We start from the raw sequence: 20,150 nt of genomic DNA on the forward strand, positions 1-20,150 counted from the left end.
TTTTAAAAAAAGGCAAATAAATAGGGTAACCAGGCAATTAGATTAAAGCAGTTTGGCCAATACCAATTGGAATTTCTACCCAATGTTGACAGTAACAATGTTTAGAAAATCAAGGTAATTAAATCCAGCTGACAATGAGAATCAGCTAAATATGATCCCTGGAAAGAGCAAGAGGAGAGAAGACAGGCCATAGTTGTAGGAACACAAAAGGAAACTCATGAGGGGAAAGCGAATCTGCTTGAGGCAGAGGGGAAAGGAGAAGAAAGGGGAAGACAGGTGTAATGGAAAACTCCTGTCCTTTCACTCAAGCTTCGGAGAGATTTCAGATGGGCATAACCCTAGTCAACTTTCTCCCCACCCAACATTTCATCTCACCACAAAATGTGCAATAAAAGCACTTGAGAAGAACAGAGCAACTAGATTTCAAACTGCCTCCCACAACACTTCCAAAATGCCAGAGTCCTGAAATAGGCCTGTTGTCTGCATGTTGTTTGGTTCATGGTGAATTCCCAACAAATCTGAACTAATGAATATCTTGAAAAGTGAGTCTGCAGAGTTACAAGTTTTAGACAGAAGGTTGAAGCCAGACTAATAACAAGGAACTGCCTTTTCCTATTTGGCACCAAAGGATGGTTGTGTAACATATTCAGGCTGTTTAAGCCAGAGTAATACACTGCAGCAGATTCTTTCAAACACCACGGAAAACCCATCTCTCAAACTTCCAATAGCTTGGTGACGTTTCTTTAACCTTCTAAACAGTGAGGATCAGTAACATCAACACTGAAAAATTTTTACACACAAAAAATGTTGACAATCCAGTCTGTTAATACTGGTTATTTGCAGCCCAACTCTCTGAAGACAGCAAACAGTGGTGCTGGCTGGCCTCTGCAGTGGGCTGGCGAATTCAGCAAAGTATCAAGGTCAGGAAAATGCCAAATGCATGTAACTAATTCTCTTTGAAATCCAGAAATGCTGGCAAAAGAATCAATTCTTAAACAGGGTTTTTAAAGTCGAGGGTGTGGGAGAAAGTAATACACCACTTTCAATCACTGACCCCCAACCCAAGGTTAGACTGTTGGTCTGTCTGTTGATTTGAGATATCATGGAAAGACCTGAGGTGAGTGCCCTTCATGGCCGAATGAGAAGTCAGCCACAGCATGGAGTTCCCATGGTGGCACAGCCAAAATGAACTGGACTAGTATCCATGAGGACGGGAGTGAGTTGGAACCCTGGCCTCACTCAGTGGGCTAAGGATCTGGCGTTGCTGTGAGCTGCAGTGCAGGTCACAGATGCCGCTTGGACCCTGCGTTGCTGTGATTGGGGTGGAGGCCGGCAACTGTAGCTCTGATTCGACCCCTAGCCTAGGAACTTCTATTTGCTGCAGGTGCAAGCTTCTCAGAGATTTCCCTGGACTGAGAGCTTTCATGGTGTGTGCTTCGAAAATATGCCCACAAAATTCTTTGAAACTACTCCCATCAGGAAGTGAAGTCTAATTTTCCTTCCCTTAAATATGAGCTGCCCTCAGTGACCTGGACCCAATGAAGAAAATGAGGCTGGAAGTGACATGCTGTGACTTCTGAAGTCGGGTTATAAAAGGAGACAAAGCGTCTGTGAAGCTCTCTCTGGAGCAGCTCATCCTGCTATCCAGCTGCTGTGCTGTGAGGAGGTCGGGCCCCTGGAGGGGCAGGGGCATGCATTCCAGCTGAGAGGCCTAGCCCAGGTCCCACCAAAAATCAGCGTCAAACAGCTCACTCCATGTGTGTTACCTCAACCACGTGAGTGAGGAAGCCTTCAGAAAAATCCCAACTCTGGCCACCATCTGACCGCCCACCTACGATATGACTATAACCATATGAGTGAAAACCATGTAGATGAGGCCAGTCAACTCCCAGAACCATAAAAGTTAACAATAATCAATAAATGTTGTTGTTTTAAGAGAGAGCCTACAAACTATGACCTGTTGGTAACATCTGGCCTGCAGCCTGTTTTTCTACAGCCAGTGCATTAAGCTGGGTCTGGTACATTGTTAAAGGCTTATAAAAGAAACAGAACAAAACAAAACAAAGTGAAATATTCAACAGAGACCAAATATGGCCCTTAGAGCCTAAAATAGTTATCCTATGCTCTTTTATAGAAGAAGTTTGCTCACCACTGCCTTAACCCACTAAACTTTTCAGAACTTTTGTTATACAGCTCTAGATAACTTGAGCATGTGGTGCCTGTGGAACAAAGTAAGTGTCACCAATGGGCAGATGCTGGATTGAGATCACCTGAGAGTCACACGGAAGAGCCAGAACTCAATTGCAAAGCAATACTTATTCTAAAGATAATTGTTACTGCACAATATTATAATTTCACAAACATACTTGATCCACCAAAGCAAAAGTGATGGTAATTTGAGTCATCAACCAAAAACGGGATCTCAAACATGCATTTCAGACTTGATTCTAGGTTAAACTCTGAGTTCTCAGAGACTCATTAATAATTTAGTGGTAACAGTGGACAGTATTTATTGAGTCCTTACTATGTTCTAAGCTATTTCATATGTATGACTTCAGTTAAGCCTCATGATAGTCCCTTTGCAGATGAGAAAACTGAGGCACAGTGAAAGGATCTAACCTGTCAAGATCACACAGGTAGTAAGTGTGGAGCCAGGACTGTTTTGCTTCTGTGAAATTAATCATGGTGCTCTACTGTTCCTCTCCAGAGAACACATCTAATCATGACACCCAGTGCTGGGTTAAAGAATGCAGCTAGCTACTACTGGGAGGGCAGCACCCTTTGACCCCCTGCCCAGACTTACCTGGGTGCTAGTCAAGGGTGCTGCCCATCCTCTAGGACCTACAGCCTGGGTCTCCATCTCTTTCCTCTGGAACCTGGGACCTCCAATAGCACCAGGTTTTCTGTTAAGAGGATCTGAGATTCCCTAGACCAACCCCAAACTATAGAGAGTTTTAAGCTGTTCTTTCAAAACCATCAAAATCTTCCTCACATTTTCCTTTTCTGTCAATCAACACATGGAATATCATACTTGCTAAAGGAATGATTGTCAGTGGAGACACAATATAGGTTCTAAGCTGCCAGCCCTTGGCTAAATAAAATCAACAGACTGACCAAGACCTGATCAATACTAAATGAACATCCAAACCACTGTAGGGACAAGTGATCATGAAGAGTGAAATGAACATCAGTTTCTCCATCTGGGAAGTGGAAGCAATGAGACCTATCTTTACCACTTGTTGGGTAGACTGGTGCCAAGATGTATAAAGGGCCTAATCCAGTGTCTGGGGTTCAACTGATGGTGGTTGTAACTATTGTAACTTTAGCAAAAGAAAAAAAACTGCCTCTCCTTTATTTGTGTTTATTTATTTATTTTTGGCTGCACCCACAGGGATCAAATTTATGCCACAGTAGTGACCTGAGCCACCACAGTGACAAACACTGGATCCTTAACCTGCTGTATCACAAGGGAACTCCTTGCTTCTCTTTTAAAGAGATGATAATTGGCCAAGGACATTGCACTGAATACCTGAAAAAGCTCCTAATCACAAAGATCCACATTCATGAAATAAGACACAGAGTAAGAGCTGCTGCTTCCTGTTGGGTCACACACTCTTCATCTCCCTTTCTAACAAGCCTTCCCACCTTGGAAGGTGTGGTTTTAACTATCTATAAAAACAGCCCCTTCACATTCTTCTTTCCAACTGAATGTTGCACAAATAGCTAGAGATCAGTGTAAAGAGGACAGGGCAACACTCTGACCTGAGCGACATGTAAGGCTACCTTGAGACAATGATCAAAGGCACACATAGCACCTGTCTACTCACCAGAAGGGAAAAATGATGAGGCGGCTGATGAAAAATATGACGGAGAAGATGAAAAACAAGATGTTACAGGTTTTCTTCCACCCAGCATAAGAAAACATCTTAGCAGACTGGGAAACAAGAAAGAAATTGCAATCAGATAGGGTGATGTTAGTATACAATTTTTGAATTAAAATACTTATAAATGAAATGATGTGTGGGATTTGTGAAATCTTGGTGGGGGGTGGGCTATGGGTGGGAAATAGATGAAACGCCATTGGCAATATCAACAACTGTTGAAGCTGGATGATGGGTCCATTGGGCCCATTATACCCTTCTCTTTATCTTGTCATATGTTTGGAATTTTCCATAATATGATGTTTAAAAAATAGTTAGAATGACTGTAATATTACTCCTGTCTCTCACAAGCACTACACATTAGCATAAGTAACTTTAGCACACATTTTATCTGGGTATTGGCTGAATTCTTCCATGTAAGTGGGAGGAGAGCTGGACTGAAGAAAGGCTGGGATGTGAGTGTGGTCCTGGGCTGGGCTGGCACAGTGCAACCAAGGCAGCGACTTTAAGGCAGAAGACATAAGAGGTAGAGTTGGACCCAAACTTTAGGGCCTTGTCCTGGTTGAAATAAAGTTTCAAGCACTTGATTTCCCAACTCATTTTATGCTAGCATTCATCTTGAGTAAAAAGAATTACAGAAGTTGTTGTTTAATGTGGTATTAGCAATTAATGTGGATTCTCTCATGCATTATTCAGTGGAGCCCAAGGCTGAGTGGGAGGGTGCCTGGAGTTGGAAGTGGGAGGTGGGCAGGAGTTGCTGCGTATAGACCACACCCCTAGGGAATGTGGCCTAGGCCTGCCATTTTTAGAAGTGAAATCACCCAGGAAGCTCAAGGCCTATCTAGAATAAGAGAGGCAGAATGTTATACTTTGGGAATGGTTTACATTGTATTTTCCATACTTTCCCATATTTACCATGAGGCAAGGATATGATCAGACTATGGGGCTGGCAGGGGCCCACAAGGGAAGAGCCTCCAATGCTGAGCTAGAAGACTAGCATGCTAGATGGGCAGGACTTGGGTATGGGGAGAAAGGCCAGGAGTTTAGAGGGCATGGAACAGAGTAGGGAGCTAGTTGAAGGGGCAGAGGCAGGCCAGGGTGGGTAACTAGATATGTGCATAGGCATGAAGACAGTCCACTTGTGAAGGCAACATAGCACTCCTTTAGGTAAATGTACATGCAGCCTATTCTGGGCTGTGCAAAGATGGACATCAGACAGTAACTCCTCTCCTTTGCTAGGTATCAGTCAAGATACTGTTAAAGTGTTGGGTCCTGGATCCAAAATTGAGGAGGCAGAAAACTAGAGAGGGTCACAAAGATGTACAAAGAAGGTACAAGGCTGCCTATGAGCAGGAATTGTAGATGCTGAGGCTTCTCTTCCTTGCAAAGAAAGAGCTAAGAGGTGACCCAGGAACTATCTTGAGGACATGAAAGGTTAATAATCTTCATCTTTAGGAAGGTCTGGGGCAACAGTTGTACCATGTCTGGGTTCAATTAGAACCTGACTGAGAGGACAAACACTAGAACAAACTAGTGGAGGAATCTGTAGACTAGGCCCTCCTGGAGATGATCAAAACAGGCCTAGTGCCACTCTTTATTGCTGTCTCTCCCAACACTGATGGAAGGTACTGGCCTTGCTCACTGAACCTCAGGTTAGAGCCTGACTTGTAAATTAAGACTGATTTATGACCATTAACAGCATGAAGCTGTTCTCACAGTTTACCCATTAAGGGACCCAAGTTTGACATTTCTTTTTTTTTTTCCTTTTTTTCTATTTTAGCCACCCCACAGCATATGGGGTTTCCAGGCCACAGATTAGATCCAAGCCACAGTTGTGACCTATGCTGCAGCTGTGGCAACCCTGGATCCTCTAACCCACCGGGCTGGGTCAGGGATCGAACCTGTATTCTGGCACTGCAAAGATACCACTGATCCTGTTGTGCCACAGCAGGAACTCCTGACATTTCAATTTTCTTCTTCTTCTTCTTCTTTTTTAACCTTAAGGACCTTAGAATATTTTCAAACAGTAATGAGCTAAATTTCTCTAAATCCCTAAGGGCTGGATATGACTTCTCATGTTATAGCTGGTGATAGAAAACAAAATATTAAGTGATTTGTCCACAACATGAGACATGGGAGCTCTGTCATGTCAGTGACAGGGTGGGCAGGGACAACACAGTGCTTATTTCCAGCACAAAATTCTAACTCTCCCTTTTAGTAACACAAGGAAGCTGTTTTTATGGTAAACCCACACCAAAGGCAATTGAAACAGAGGGTTAGAAGTATAGAGTAGCATAAAATTTTTAAGTCATGGCCAATGTGGTCTTAATTTTCAAGCAGGGCTCCTGAGATGATCAGAGAAGGAGATAATTGTAACAGAGATGGCTACATGCAGAAAGCAACACATGGAAAAACTGGCACAATCCTTCTTTTGCTAAGCCATTTGCTGCCTTGAAGCACATATAATAACCTTGACCTTTTGAATGTGATTTATATGTTTAATTACAACTACATACAAGAAACAAAATTCTGTACACAGCTAATATTTTTAACAGTAGCCAGTTGCTTTGAAATGGCTTCGAATGACTCTGGTTATGTCTAGAGCAGGATTTGGCAAATTATGGTTCAGCCTATGGGCTAAAGCTGGGCAGCCCTGAGTTAAGAATGGTAAGAATGGTTTTTACATTTTTAAAGGGGTGTAAGAGAAAAAGCTAGATTCACTACCTGGCTCTTTACCAAAAAGTTTGCTGAACCCTGATCCAGAAGAATAAAAGTCCTATTAAGTTAAATTAAATTTCTTCCATATCAACTTACATTCAATTATCAGCCCTTTAAGAGGCAATCCTGAATGTAAATGGGCTTGCACCATTTCCCCAGCTGCATTACACATGGGTATCTAAATGATGAACTAAGTGGCTCTGAGAAAAGTACAGCAGAAAAGCTGGCCCTTTGAAGGACTCACTGCCTCAGGGCAAACAGGAAACAATACATGACAGAAACGTATACAAAAAACAATCCTAATTTTGCTTTGTTCCTCATATTTTGTGTGGCTCAGGACTAGGAAGAGTCTTGTTTTAATGTCCCCTGCTCTGAAACATCCCTTCCTTAGAAACTAAATGTCATTTAAATAAACATCAGCTCTCATTCCTTAAAGCTGGAGGAGGATCCTTGCAGGGCAGTGCAAGCATTCAGTGCGTATTTAGCTTTGGCTTGAGGGAATATATGGTGCCGCCCAACATTAAAAATCTACCATGCCATAGGCCAAGTTTTCCTTGTAAAAAATTAGAGTTCATTCCTCCTTCAGATACCTCAGCTTACTTCCTAAGCTGCTATCTGCATGCAACTTGCATAAGTGGAATCTCACAAAGTAACCTCTCTCATGAGGACTATGGAGAAAGAAGCTTAGAAACTAAAAACTGAAAGCTTTCCTTTCTTTGAGCTTGAAGGGTCTTGGGACCTAGAGACATCTGCAGACTTTGGGTGTTTTCAGGATAGAGAGCTCTGCTAAATTGCTCACAGACAATTCTTCCTGTGAGGAGTCACAGAAACCCAGGACATGGTATTGTTATTTAGCTTTTTAATGGCAACATTTACCTCCAGCCACATGTCGGCCACGTCGTGTACGACCATGACGAGGGTCCCACTGCGAATATAATTAGCACACCAAGAGAAGCTCATCAAACTAATAGCAGCCAGGTGGTGGATGACATGAGCTAGAAAATCCTACATAATGAGGGGAAATGGAAATCATTATGCAAATGCATTTATTTTCCAATCACTGAAAGAGATAATAATAATAATAACAATAATGTAAGAACTAATAACTGTCACTGACATATTTTGAAATTTGTAAAATGCCTTCACTTTAATTATTAAACACAATCCTTGTGAGGCAGATAGAACAAGTGTTATCCTCATGGATGAAATCACTTAACTTTGAGGTAGTATTAAATATCTGAGATAGTATATAAACATCTAAGACCTAAATATCTGCTGTTCTTCCCACTGCCCTACACTGGATATATGCACATGCACACACACACACAAACAAGATATATGTGTACATTTACATTGGATTCTCCAAGACAGATATAATAAAACTATACATTCACCAAAATGAGTTACTGCATATGAAATAACTAACAAATGAAAGTGGAATAACTATATTAGCAAATATAATTCACATCCACTAGGATAGCTATAATAAAAAAAAAGACAGTAGGAGTTCCCGTCGTGGCGCAGTGGTTAACGAATCCGACTAGGAACCATGAGGTTGCGGGTTCGGTCCCTGCCCTTGCTCAGTGGGTTAACGATCCGGCGTTGCCGTGAGCTGTGGTATAGGTTGCAGACATGGCTCAGATCCCGCATTGCTGTGGCTCTGGCGTAGGCCGGTGGCTACAGTTCCAATTCGACCCCTAGCCTGGGAACCTCCATATGCCGAGGGAGCAGCCCAAGAAATAGCAACAACAACAACAACAACAACAAAAAGACAAAAAAAAAAAAGACAGTAACAAGTGTTGGCTAGGATGTGGAGAAATTGGAACTCTTACACATTGCTGGTAGGAATGTAAAATGGCATGGCTGCTTTGTTAAACAGTCCAAAAGTTGATACACAGAATTCCTACATAGTCCAGCAATTCCACTCCTAGGTGAGAAATAAAAATACATACCTGAGAAAAATAAAAATATATGTTCCTGCAGAAATGTATATATCAATGCTCATAGTAGCATTATTCATAATATCCAAAAGTATGGAAACATCCCAAATATCCATCAATTGCTAAATGGATAAACAAAATGTAGTATATCCATATAATGGAATATTATTCATCCAAAAAAGGAACAAAGCACAGAAACAGGCTATAACACGGATGAACCTTGACAACATTGTGCTAAGTGAAAGAAGCCAGATACAAAAAACCACATATTATACGATTCCATTTATATGAAATATCCAGAAGAGGCAAATCCATAAAGACAGAAAGTAGATTAGCAGTTGCCCAGGGCTGTGGAGGTTAGGAGAAATGGGTAGTGACTGCTAAAGGTACAGAATTTCTATTTGAGGTGAACCGTGGTGATGACTGCAGAATTCTGTGAAAATACTCAAAACCACTGCAGTATGCACTTTACACAGATGAACTGTATGGTATGTGACTATCATGATTAAAATGTTTAAAAACACTTAAAGATTTCAGTTTCCTTGTAGCCAAAATAAAAGAGCAAATGTGATAATAATAACAGCCTAATTTACTGAGTACTTACTGTACACCAGAAAGTGCTTTGTATGGATTAATTTGTTGAATCCTCACAATCAGAGGATACAGGACTACTTTTAGCTTCACTTGAAAGACGAGGATATAGGGAAGGTAACCAACTAGTTTGAGAAGTTACTGACTAATAAAGCCAGAGATCCAAACTTAGGCAATCTAACTCCAGAGCCTATGCTCTACCCAACTCCTAACTGTTTTATGTCTCTGAAGATATGTATTTACAAATATATGATATACATCTACATTTAACTTTTGAAAAGATACCCAATGCACCTGTAAATAATAAAAGAGAAACCAACTACTGAAAAAACATCAAAAGATCAAAAGTGGAAAAAAGACAGGATCATTACAGGATCAATCTACTGAGTATAACTATGAAGGCCTTATAAATAATGATTATGTTCAATTCTATCCCTTGAGAAAAATGACTCTTTCAATTGAAATTTAATATATTCTTTGCTTAAAGTTAATAAGGGTTAATTTCTAGCTTTATTAAGTTTTCTGAAAAAAGAGATCCTTTTGATAGGGATGGAGTAGGCAGAGGTAGTTGTAGAAGTCCCAATAAAGGATCATAGATAGGGAAATCTAGTGGACTTTGGGAGGTCACTGTAAATTAATAAATTGCTCAAAAAAGCCATCAGAACAAGGCAGGCTTGCTCACTAGTGGAAGCATGAGAACTGCCTCAGGTCATTGGGTGGGGGATGGGAGGAGGCCTGCATTCAGATTCAGACCATGGGCAGGAGTTTGAGGACTGCCCTTCTGCTAATCTGAACACACACCTTACCAATACCAAGGAGGAGCTACTACTCCCAGAAAGGAAGAGGCAGTCTTTTCCAAGCCCCATTCCCCTTGGATGATAAAACTATAGCCCACTGGGTTCTCAGGCAGAGCTTCCTTACCTTTCTGCTTGCACTTCTCACAGCATCCTAATAGATCTATTTCTTGCCTATTATTTCTTAACTTCAGTAAGTCCTGACATTGGGTGAATGCTCATTTAAAACCTGAGTTCAAGTCCCAATCTGGGTTTAAGCTGGGTTTGAGTCCCAGCCTGTGCTTTGAAGTCCCTACCTGTGTTCTGGCTAGGTTCAGGCCCTAAGCGCTGTCAGTTTCACTTTCTATCAGATTTTTCCATAGTTTGTTCTTATGCTTTACTCTATAAGATTTCCAGCTGAGTGCAGATGACTGGGCCCCTTAGTAATGAATAACGTACACTACCACTCACTCAAACATCATTTAGTCAAGCCAACTTGGTTTTATCTCCTTAATACTGAATTCAACTTAATTTCATTTATCAAATTTTGCTACAAACTGACCTTTTATAGAGTAGCATATGCAAAATCATCTTTCATTTGGTCTGTACTGCTAATGTATATGATGAAACCTGTGATTGCACTGAGTATCTAATAGGATTTTCTTACCAGCAAACAGGAGTCACTAACAACCAAACAACCAAACAGTTCCTAAAATAACTCACTTTGTGCCCTCAGGGGAGGCATTTAGCATGCCAGAGACTCAGTTTCTCTGTAAATAAAGTAAAGCTAATAGTGCCTGAAGCAATGTTTCCTAACAAGGATCTTGGATGAATTAAGGAAAAACTGTTTTCCAAGTCATTGAATACATCAAAAGATTTATATAAAGTGGTTTATAAATAACTAAAAGATGTGGTTGTAGAATTAAGACTACTAGCACTTTTCTTCTTTGCACTGAAGAACACTAAATTCCCAAACCAAGAAAGAAACTGACACATAAAGAAAAGTTCTTATGGAACAAGAATGGACCTTCAAAATTAAGTTTCTATACTGTTTCACTACAAATACTTACCAAGGCACCAAAGCACGAGCACATCTGCACTATCCTATGTGCTATAAAAAGCAAAAAAAAAAAAAAAAGGCCGTAAACTAGAACTAAACACACGCAAATATTCAATTTGAAGATTAGGATTTGGGGTAGAAGAATAAAAATTTTTGGAAAAAAATGGATAAAGTGGCTTTATAAATAAGATACTTACCTTCCTCTTGATATCAGAGCCAAGGCTAAATAAGAGAGACCAATAAAAACTCATCTCCAAAATGTAGTACCAGTACTGGGATGGCAGCAAGGGCTGAGAAAAACAAAAGTATTCACTACTTTAACATATAAACAAGTCATTTTAAGGATAAAAATATTGTTTATACCTATTTATATTACACAAAATTCTCCCAATAGTGCTTTAGATTTCAACTTCTGAGAAGGAATCAGAGACAATATTTTGAAGCATTTTATTTCTAAAAAGGGAGATAAGAATTCCAAAATCAAGTTACGTATTTGTTTAAAATTTAATAGAACTACAATAGGTGTAACTGCATTCTTTTAGTTGATGGAGAGTAAAATTAGAAAAAAAAAAAAACCCTCAAAAATCTTTACTTCAGAATAGTGGAAAAGCTGTTCAGCTGGTTCCAGAAAATACCTTGTATTAATTTTGCCTGAATATTACTCAAATCTGATGTCTTAATCTCTTTTTTGGTGACAAGCTAATGCTCCAAAGTATCCCATTATAAAATGGAACAATAATAAAATGTATACAATTATTTAAGTACTCTAAAAATGTTTCCAAAAAAAAAAAAGAGAGAGAGAGAGAGAATGAAATTTCCACAGCTAGAATGTTTAAAAATAATTTTACAGTAGGGGGCAGTGTACTTATTTTAGCTAAGCATTATATTACTTGGTGTGACGGGTTGTAACATTAATGCCCTCAGTGAATCTCACCTCTTCATAGTCATGTCCCTATACCGTCTCCTCCCACATAACCAGGAACTTGATTGATCTTGGGCTTTGGTCAAGGGGACATAGCAAATATGATTCAATCAGAGACTTCATAAGCACCAAGTAAGAGAGCTGAGCTATCCTGCTGGAGGCCACAAAATAGAGCATCAAGGGTCCACTGCCAAAAATATGAATGAGGGCTCCAGATACATGTGCTATCCCCTAGCTGGCCTGTCAACTGACTGAAGATGCACGAATGAACTCAGATGACACCACACAGAACAGAACAGCTCAGCTGAGCCCCACGCAGATTGCTAACCCAAATCATGGGCAGATAAATGGTGGTTATTTTAAGGCATTAAGTTTTGAGGATGATTTGTTATACACCAGCAGATAACTCATACACATGAGAAGTGAAGAGTAAGGCTAGCATGTTGAAAGGAATATTTTCCTGTTCAACTCATCTTCCTTGATAAGGCCATAAAAGAATAAAATAGAGTTTCTGCTTTCTTCTATGACAAACAAGCCTGTATGAGACTAACCCTCCTAGTGAGAACTCCTAAAAATTGGATAAATACAGAAGGAAATATCAGTTTGAAGACATCAGAGAACACCAAGGCATCTAGAACCTGTGAGGCCAAGATTTCAGAGAGAAGAAAAATGCATTAAATGGAATCCTTTATTTACAATGCATTCTCAATTCAAGAAGTACTACAGACTGTATGCAGGATAAATTCAGAGCAAACCACACCTAGATATATCATAAAGTCTGCATTTGCCAGTTTATAAGAGTTTATGAGTACTCTAGAGCCCAGAGACTAAGCAGAAGTTAAGAAGGACTTTTGACAATCACACAGTGCTAGGAAGCAAACTGGTGTGCTGGGCCAGCCAGGCGAAAAGAGTCCTGGTAGATACTATAATCTTTTATTTAAAATCACTGTAGGAGAGTGCACTAGGAATATGGGTGAGTTATAAAGAAACCTGCCCTCACAAAGACTAGAGTCCACCTAAAATGAGCTCAATCACAGATGTAATTTAAGGTTATCTCTACTCTAACTGCTTAATACAAGTGAAAGTCAGTCCTCTCAGGAGGTGAATAATATCATCTCTAAGCATAACTTTTCATATATAATGCCTGTCATTCAATCAAATGCTATCAAGCACAAGGAGACAGAAATAAGAAAGAGAACAGATCCACCAGGTAATCTAGATATTGGATTTAAAATAACTTTAAAAACCTATGAGGGAGTTCCCTTCATGGCTTAGCAGTTAACAAACCTAACTAGGATCCATGAGGACACGGGTTCAATCCCTGGCCTCGCTCAGGGAGTTAAGGATCCAGTGCTGCCGTGAGCTATGGTGTAGGTTGCAGACACAGCTTGGATCTGGGGTTGATATGGCTGTGCTGTACGCCAGCGGCTGCAACTCCAATTTGACCCCTAGCCTGGGAACCTCCATATGCCACAAATGTAGCCCTAAAAAACAAATTAATAATAATAATAAAACTTATGAGTTTTTAAATGATGTGAATTTTCAGTACAAAACTGGAATCCATAAAAAATAAATAAGTGAAAATTTGACAACTTAAAAGTACAATAACTAAAGTTGAGAACACAAAAGATGTGTTTAAGATCAGATTAGCAATATGTTTAAGAGTAGTAAAAAAAAGTACTAGTGAACTGGTGGACATGAAAGTGGAAAAAAGTACTAGTGAACTGGTAGACATGAAAGTGGAAAATATCCAGAACTGTGAAGGGTCTGAGATGTTACCCTACTTGCAAGTTAGCTTGCCACAGTTTCATGAATGCTGTAGGAGATATGAGATTCTTGGGTCAGAGATAAAGGATAGTTTACTGTTCACTTGTACAGTTGCCAGAGTATCACTATTTGGGCCAGTTCTCTCATCCCAATTTCCATGGTTAAGCGAAGAGGATCAGGTAACACCTGCACATGAAGTGTGTTTTGTAACCAGGGAGGAACCCTGAGCCAGGGAACCTCAATCTTTCCTACTGGATAGTAATGTGCATATCCTTTGTTCCAGAGGAGACACTATCTTTACCTTCCAAGGTTCTCTGTCACACAAACATCCTTGAAAAGACAGTATGAAACAAAAGTCAGTCCTGTTTCACCTCATATGACATGCAGAAACACAAGTGATACGTATCCCAGTAGATTGAAGCAGTGAGGCAAAAGGATGGAAAATATTAGAAAAAGCATAAGAGAGCTATAGGACATAGTGTAAAAGTCTGGCACATCATCACACTTGTGATTGGAATTGCAAAAAAAGAGAGGAGAGAGAAAAGAACAGATGCAATGGTTAAGAATTTTCCAAAACAGACTGAAGACATCAAGCCACAGATTCAAGAAGTACTATGGACAATAAGCAAGATAAATTCAAAGCAAAACCACTTTTATGCATATTATATTAAAACTGCTGAAAGATGAATACAAAATTTTAAAATCAGAGAAAAAAGACACTGTTCAAAGAAGCAAAATATAAAATGGACAACTGAATTCTTAAAAGAAACTGAGGAGATCCAGAAGACAGTGGGATGATATCTTTAAAGTGCTGAAGGAAAATAACTACTAACCTAGAGTTCTATGCCTCACAAAAATAACTTTTAAAAAAGAAGGTAAAATGTTAACATTTCCAGACAAGTAAAACAAAGGGGCTTCTTCAGCCAGAAGGATCATAATCCTGGAAGGAAGTATGGAAATACAGACGCCAGGAACAGCATGGAAAGGGCAATTTGACTGACTTACACATCAATTATAACAGTGACCTGTAGGGCTTTAAACATTTGAACGAGGGGATAGGAACAGTCTGATGACCTTTTAATGACTGGAAGGAAGTAAGAACATTAATTTGTATTAGACTCTAGTAATTGAAGGATGTGTATGGTAATTGCTAGGATGATTTCTAAAAGAATAAAAACATGTATAACTGAAAAGCTAATATAAAGGAAGAAATAGAATAATTTTTTAAAACTTCACTGTTCCATTAAAAAGTAAGAAGAGAGTACCAGAAAAGGAAATGTAGGGAGTTCCCACTGTGGTGTGGTGGGGTAAGGATCTGGCATTATCTCTGAGGTGGCAAAGGTTTGATCCCTGGCCTGGAGCAGTGGGTTAAGGATCTGGCATTGCCTCAGCTGTGGCCTAGGTCACAGATGCGTTTTGGATTCAACCCATGGACCGGGATCGTCCATGTGCCGTGGGTGCAGCTGAAAAAGGCGGGGAAAAAAAAAAAAAAAAAGCAAATACAACAGGTGGTACCAGTACAAAATAAACAGGAAGATGGTAAATGTAAACTCAAATACATAATTATATTGACCACAAAGTAAAGGAATGAGACAAGTGATGGGTAAAGAACAAGGATGAGTAAGCTCTGGTAGAGGAAGTAGGAAAGGACTCAGACCTAACTCCAGGTGGCAGGTGGGTAGGGCCCAGGGGCTCCCTGCTGAAGCAGGTTAAGGGTGACAGCAGAGGGACTTACCTGTCTGGGGTAGCCATTCCAAACCTCCCACAGGTCATATGCCCAAGGTTTCTGAAAAAACAACCAACCAAGAGAAAGAAAAGTTTGTCAGAGTCAAAGGCTGATATCAGCAAAGAGATAAGCCCTCCCGGGCACGGAAGGAACATGTGCGCAGTAACACGCACTTTCCTCCCATTCCTATTGCCCCTCCGTGGTCCTAAACATGTTCCTAAACACCACACTGTGACATGCATGGTTCCTAGTGAAGCTGGACCGATTAACAGTCCTGTCTCACAGAGGAAATTATTTCAAACAAGTGCCTCTCCTAATAAAATTATGCCTGAACCAATTAGATTACTGCTTCCATAGCAATAAAATATCTCGAGAGAAACCTTGAAAGAATCTTGAGAGACATCTCTAAAAGGAAGTTATCTTTTTTCTGTGAACAATTTACTATTAAGATTATACATCACTTAATGAGGCAATTATTTAATAATATTTAAACAGACAATTCAAAGGGAATATGCTAAGAAGAGATTTGATTTCTGATGGGCAAGTAATGACAGTCTTTGTAAACAAGTGACCTTCAATATGGGACTGGATGGAATTTGACAGGTAGAGAAATATTGGAAGGGCAAGGCATTTCTGGCAAAGGAGTAAAATATGCTAAGCTCCCAAAGTGCAGATGTACCAGGTACATTCAGTGGATTGTCAGTGATCCAGTTTAGTGAGTGCATGGGTTGCGTGAGTGGAGACAGGAAGAAATCAAGTTTAAAAATTAATTTTACAAAGGCAAAGCTTCATGAAGGCTTTGAAAGACAGACTTAAGTTGCTATTTCTCTGCATCAGAATGAGGAGAGGTTTAAAAGCTGGTTATCTTATTGAAACTATTATACCCCAAGGAATTCACAGCAGGAATTTTAAAAATTAAAGACAAATTCCAATCAAAGATATCAGAAAGACAACTTACATCATAAAGAAATGCAATTCCAGCAACAGAGATCATTAAGTAAAATGCAAATCGCCAGCTGCCAAAAGAAAGAAAATCTTGTAAAGGCAATTGACATCTGAGGAGAAAAACACGTGGTGTAATGATGTGGAAAGAATGCACATTTTAGAGTCGGAAAAATCTAAGTTGACATCGTTAGAGGGTACAAGTTCAGGTAAGTCACTTAACTCAGGGAGCCTTAATTTCTTCATTAATAAAATAGGAATAGGAATAGCAAAACTTACCTCAAAATGTAAAAAGGGGAGTTCCCATCGTGGCTCAGCAGAAACCTTGAGGATGCAGGTTCGATCCCTGGCCTCACTCAGCAGTTAAGGATCCAGCATTGCTGTGAGCTGCTGTGTAGGTCGCAGACACGGCTCGGATCCTGCGTTGCTGTGGCTGTGGTGTAGGCCAGCGGCTACAGTCCAGTTCAACCCCTAGCCTGGATACCTCCATATGCTGCGGGTGTGGCCCTAAAAAGATCAAAAAAGTGTAAAAAATATTGAAAATAATTTTTGAAAACTATTGATGCTAATATCTGGTATGAAGTAAGCAACAATAAGTAATAGATATTGTTATTATGAATATGCCTAGTCTAGTTCCTGACACATGATAAATGACAGTTTGATATTAGTATTACCTAATCACTCATTTTATACCAATTTAATTCCCAGAGAAAAGGTTTCTGTGTGGTCAGACTTTAGACATGTTTCTGAAAAGCAGATTTTGGAAGAATGTCTTTTTCTCGGGTATAGAGAAAGACCTATACAAATTAAGAGACTTAAAAGACCAATTGTAATGAATAGGTCTTATTTAGATCCTGATTCAAATACACAAACTGCAAAGAAAACTGTAAGGCAATCAATGAAATCTGAACACTGATTGAATATCTGCTGTTAGTAAATACATTTTTTAAGTATGATACAATTATATTTAAATTGTCCTTGGGAGTTGCCTGGTGGCCTAGAGGTTGAGGATTTGGCATTGTCACTGCTGTGGAGAAGGTTCAATTCCTGGCCCAGGAACTTCCACATGCCATGGGTGTGGCCAAAAAAAAAAAGTCCTTATCTTTAACAGATAAAATGAAAATCATATATCTGATATTTGCTTCAAAAGTGATCTTCAATAATAAGTGGATGAAGGTGGTCAAAAGGTACAAACTTCTAGTTATAAAATAAATAAGTCCAGGGGATGTGACATACGGCATGGTGACTACAGTTAACACTGTTGAGTGTTATATTTGAGAGTCACTACAAGAGTAATTCCTAAAAGTTCTCCTCACAAGAAAAAAATTTTTTTTTCCTTTCTGTATCTGTAAGAGATGTATGTTAACTAAACTTGTGGTAATCACTTCACAGTATTTATAAGTCATTATGCTGTATTTCTTAAATTTATACAGTGCTATATGTAAAATATATCCCAATAAAACTGAAAGAAAAAAACTAATCACATACAACATGAAAAACAATCTGTGATAAGGGAGAGAAGTAAACAGAGGCAGAGATGACACAGCTTTGCCTTGAGCTGATAATTATTAAAGCTGGTGATGGAGACAAACCATACTCAGTTCTTTAAAGTAGTCTTTCTACTTTTCTATATGTTTAAGACTTTGCAAAATATAAAGATTTCTAAAAAGGCACTGCTATTTTACTTAATGACTGCTGAGGCAACAATAATATTAAAAATAACACTTGTTCCTTACATTGTGTAATGCCTCATAGTGCTTTCCTCAGCATGCCTGTAAGCTAAATAAGAAGGAGGAACATAGGCCTAGTCCTGCTTTGTAGATGAATAGCCATGCTCCTCTGGGCTGGGCTGTTCCTCAGCTCACAGCTGAGCTATGACACAGCTGGGGGAGAGGTGCAGCTCTTTGGATTCTGAATCCAGGGATGTTTCCCGAACATTATCACTGCCTCCAAGCTAGACAACAATTTTTCTTCATGGTTTGTTTTCGCAGAGGAAAAAAAAAGTAGGGTTCAACTATTCAAAAAATGGAACCATAAAAACACTCAAAGGGCATTTTATAAAGTGAGCCGATTGAGACCTTTCGAACTTGTTTTATTTATAGATAGTCCAACAAAGCCCTACACTTAGATGCAGAGAGCATTCCCTTGGTCCTTGATTATTGTGGCCAAACAGGAAGCACAAAGAGATAAGACCTGTCAGCTCCAAAGGAAGCCATAAACCTAGGTGGCACATCTCATATTATTTGTTTCTCAAGCACATACTGACCTTCTGACCCTGTGACAGGAACTGTGCTAAGCACACTTGTGTGATGTCACCTTTTCTTTTCTACAATAAGCTTATGAAGTGGGTACTATAATTAGCCCCTTTTTATGGCTTGTTGCTTGGTTCTCACAACAACCCTAGGAGGTAGATAAGATGAATACTAAGGCATGCTGAGGTTGAGAAAGATGACACACCACACCCAGGGCTGGACAGTAACAACCAGCCAGAGTAGAATTCAAGTTTCCCATCCTCCTGGACAAGCACTTTCACAATAGTACTGAAACACACACACACACACACACACACACACACACACACACACATATATATACACACACAAACATATATACATATATATGTATGCACAGTTGATTTACAATGTTGTTCTAGTTTCTGCTGTACAGCAAAGTGACCCAGTCATACATATATATATATATATATATATATATATATACATTCCTTGTTTTATATTATCTTCCATTATGTCCTATCCCAAGAGACTGGGTATAGTTCCCTGCACTATACAGTAGGGCCTCACTGTTTATCTCTTCTAAATTTAATAGTTCACATCTACTAATGCCAAACTCACAGTCCCTCCCCTTCCCTCCCCACCTCACACTTGGCAACCACAAGTCTGCTATCTGTGTCCATTAGTCTGTTCATGGTCTTATTTGTGCCATATTTTAGACTCCACACATAAATGACTCCATCATATATAGACTCCACATATAAATATGATATTTGTTTCTCTCTTTCTGATGCATCCGTGTTTCTGCAAGTGGCATTATTTCGTTCTTTTTTACAGCTGAGCAGTATTCCATTGTATGTATGTACCAGATATTCTTTTTTTTTAATTATTATTTATTATTTTTTTCCCACTGTACATCAAGGGGGTCAGGTTATCCTTACATGTATACATTACAATTACATTTTTCCCCCAGTCTTTCTTCTGTTGCAACATGAGTATCTAGACAAAGTTCTGTACCAGATATTCTTAAACCATTCATCTATTGATGGACATTTAGGTTGTTTCCATGTCTTGGCTATTGTGAATAGTGCTGCTATGAACATAGGGGTGCGTATATCTTTTTGAACTGTAATTTTGTTTAGTTATATGTTCAGGAGTGGGACTGTGGGATCATATGGTAGTTCTATATTTAGTTTTCTGAGGAACCTCCATGCTGATTTCCATAAGGGTTGTACCAATTTATATTCCCACCATCAGTGTAGGAGGATTTCCTTTCTCCACACCCTCTCCAGCATTTGCCCTTTGTAGACTTACTAATGATGGCCATTCTGACTGGTGTGAAGAGGAACCTCATTGTAGTTTTGATTTGCACTTATCTAATAATTAGTGATGTTGAGCATTTTTTCATGTGCCTACTGGCCATCTATATGTCTTCTACGGAGAAATGTCTCTTTTGGTCTTCTGCCCATTTTTTGACTGGGTTGTTTTTCTGTTGTTGAGTTGTATGAGTTATTTGCATGTTATGGAAATTAAGCCCCTGTTGGTTGTATCATTTGCAACTATTTTCTCCCAATCTGTAGCTTGTCTTTTTCTTTTTCC

At 39.4% G+C, this 20,150-nt stretch overlaps 1 protein-coding gene across 1 annotated transcript in view; it reads right to left on the reverse strand.

The window, feature by feature from the left end:
- CERS3 (ceramide synthase 3) overlaps nt 1–20,150 on the reverse strand; it is a 105,965-nt gene that overhangs the window by 37,456 nt on the left and 48,359 nt on the right. The window contains exons 5-9 of the mRNA XM_047766838.1: nt 16,337–16,394; nt 15,388–15,438; nt 11,161–11,253; nt 7,476–7,604; nt 3,828–3,934 (exon numbers count right to left, since the gene is read on the reverse strand). Of these exons, the coding sequence (XP_047622794.1) occupies nt 3,828–3,934; nt 7,476–7,604; nt 11,161–11,253; nt 15,388–15,438; nt 16,337–16,394 (438 nt within the window). The remainder of the gene's footprint in view (nt 1–3,827; nt 3,935–7,475; nt 7,605–11,160; nt 11,254–15,387; nt 15,439–16,336; nt 16,395–20,150) is intronic.

Source organism: Phacochoerus africanus, chromosome 2 (assembly GCF_016906955.1).
Source record: "Phacochoerus africanus isolate WHEZ1 chromosome 2, ROS_Pafr_v1, whole genome shotgun sequence".
NCBI classification, from domain to species: Eukaryota; Metazoa; Chordata; class Mammalia; order Artiodactyla; family Suidae; genus Phacochoerus; species Phacochoerus africanus.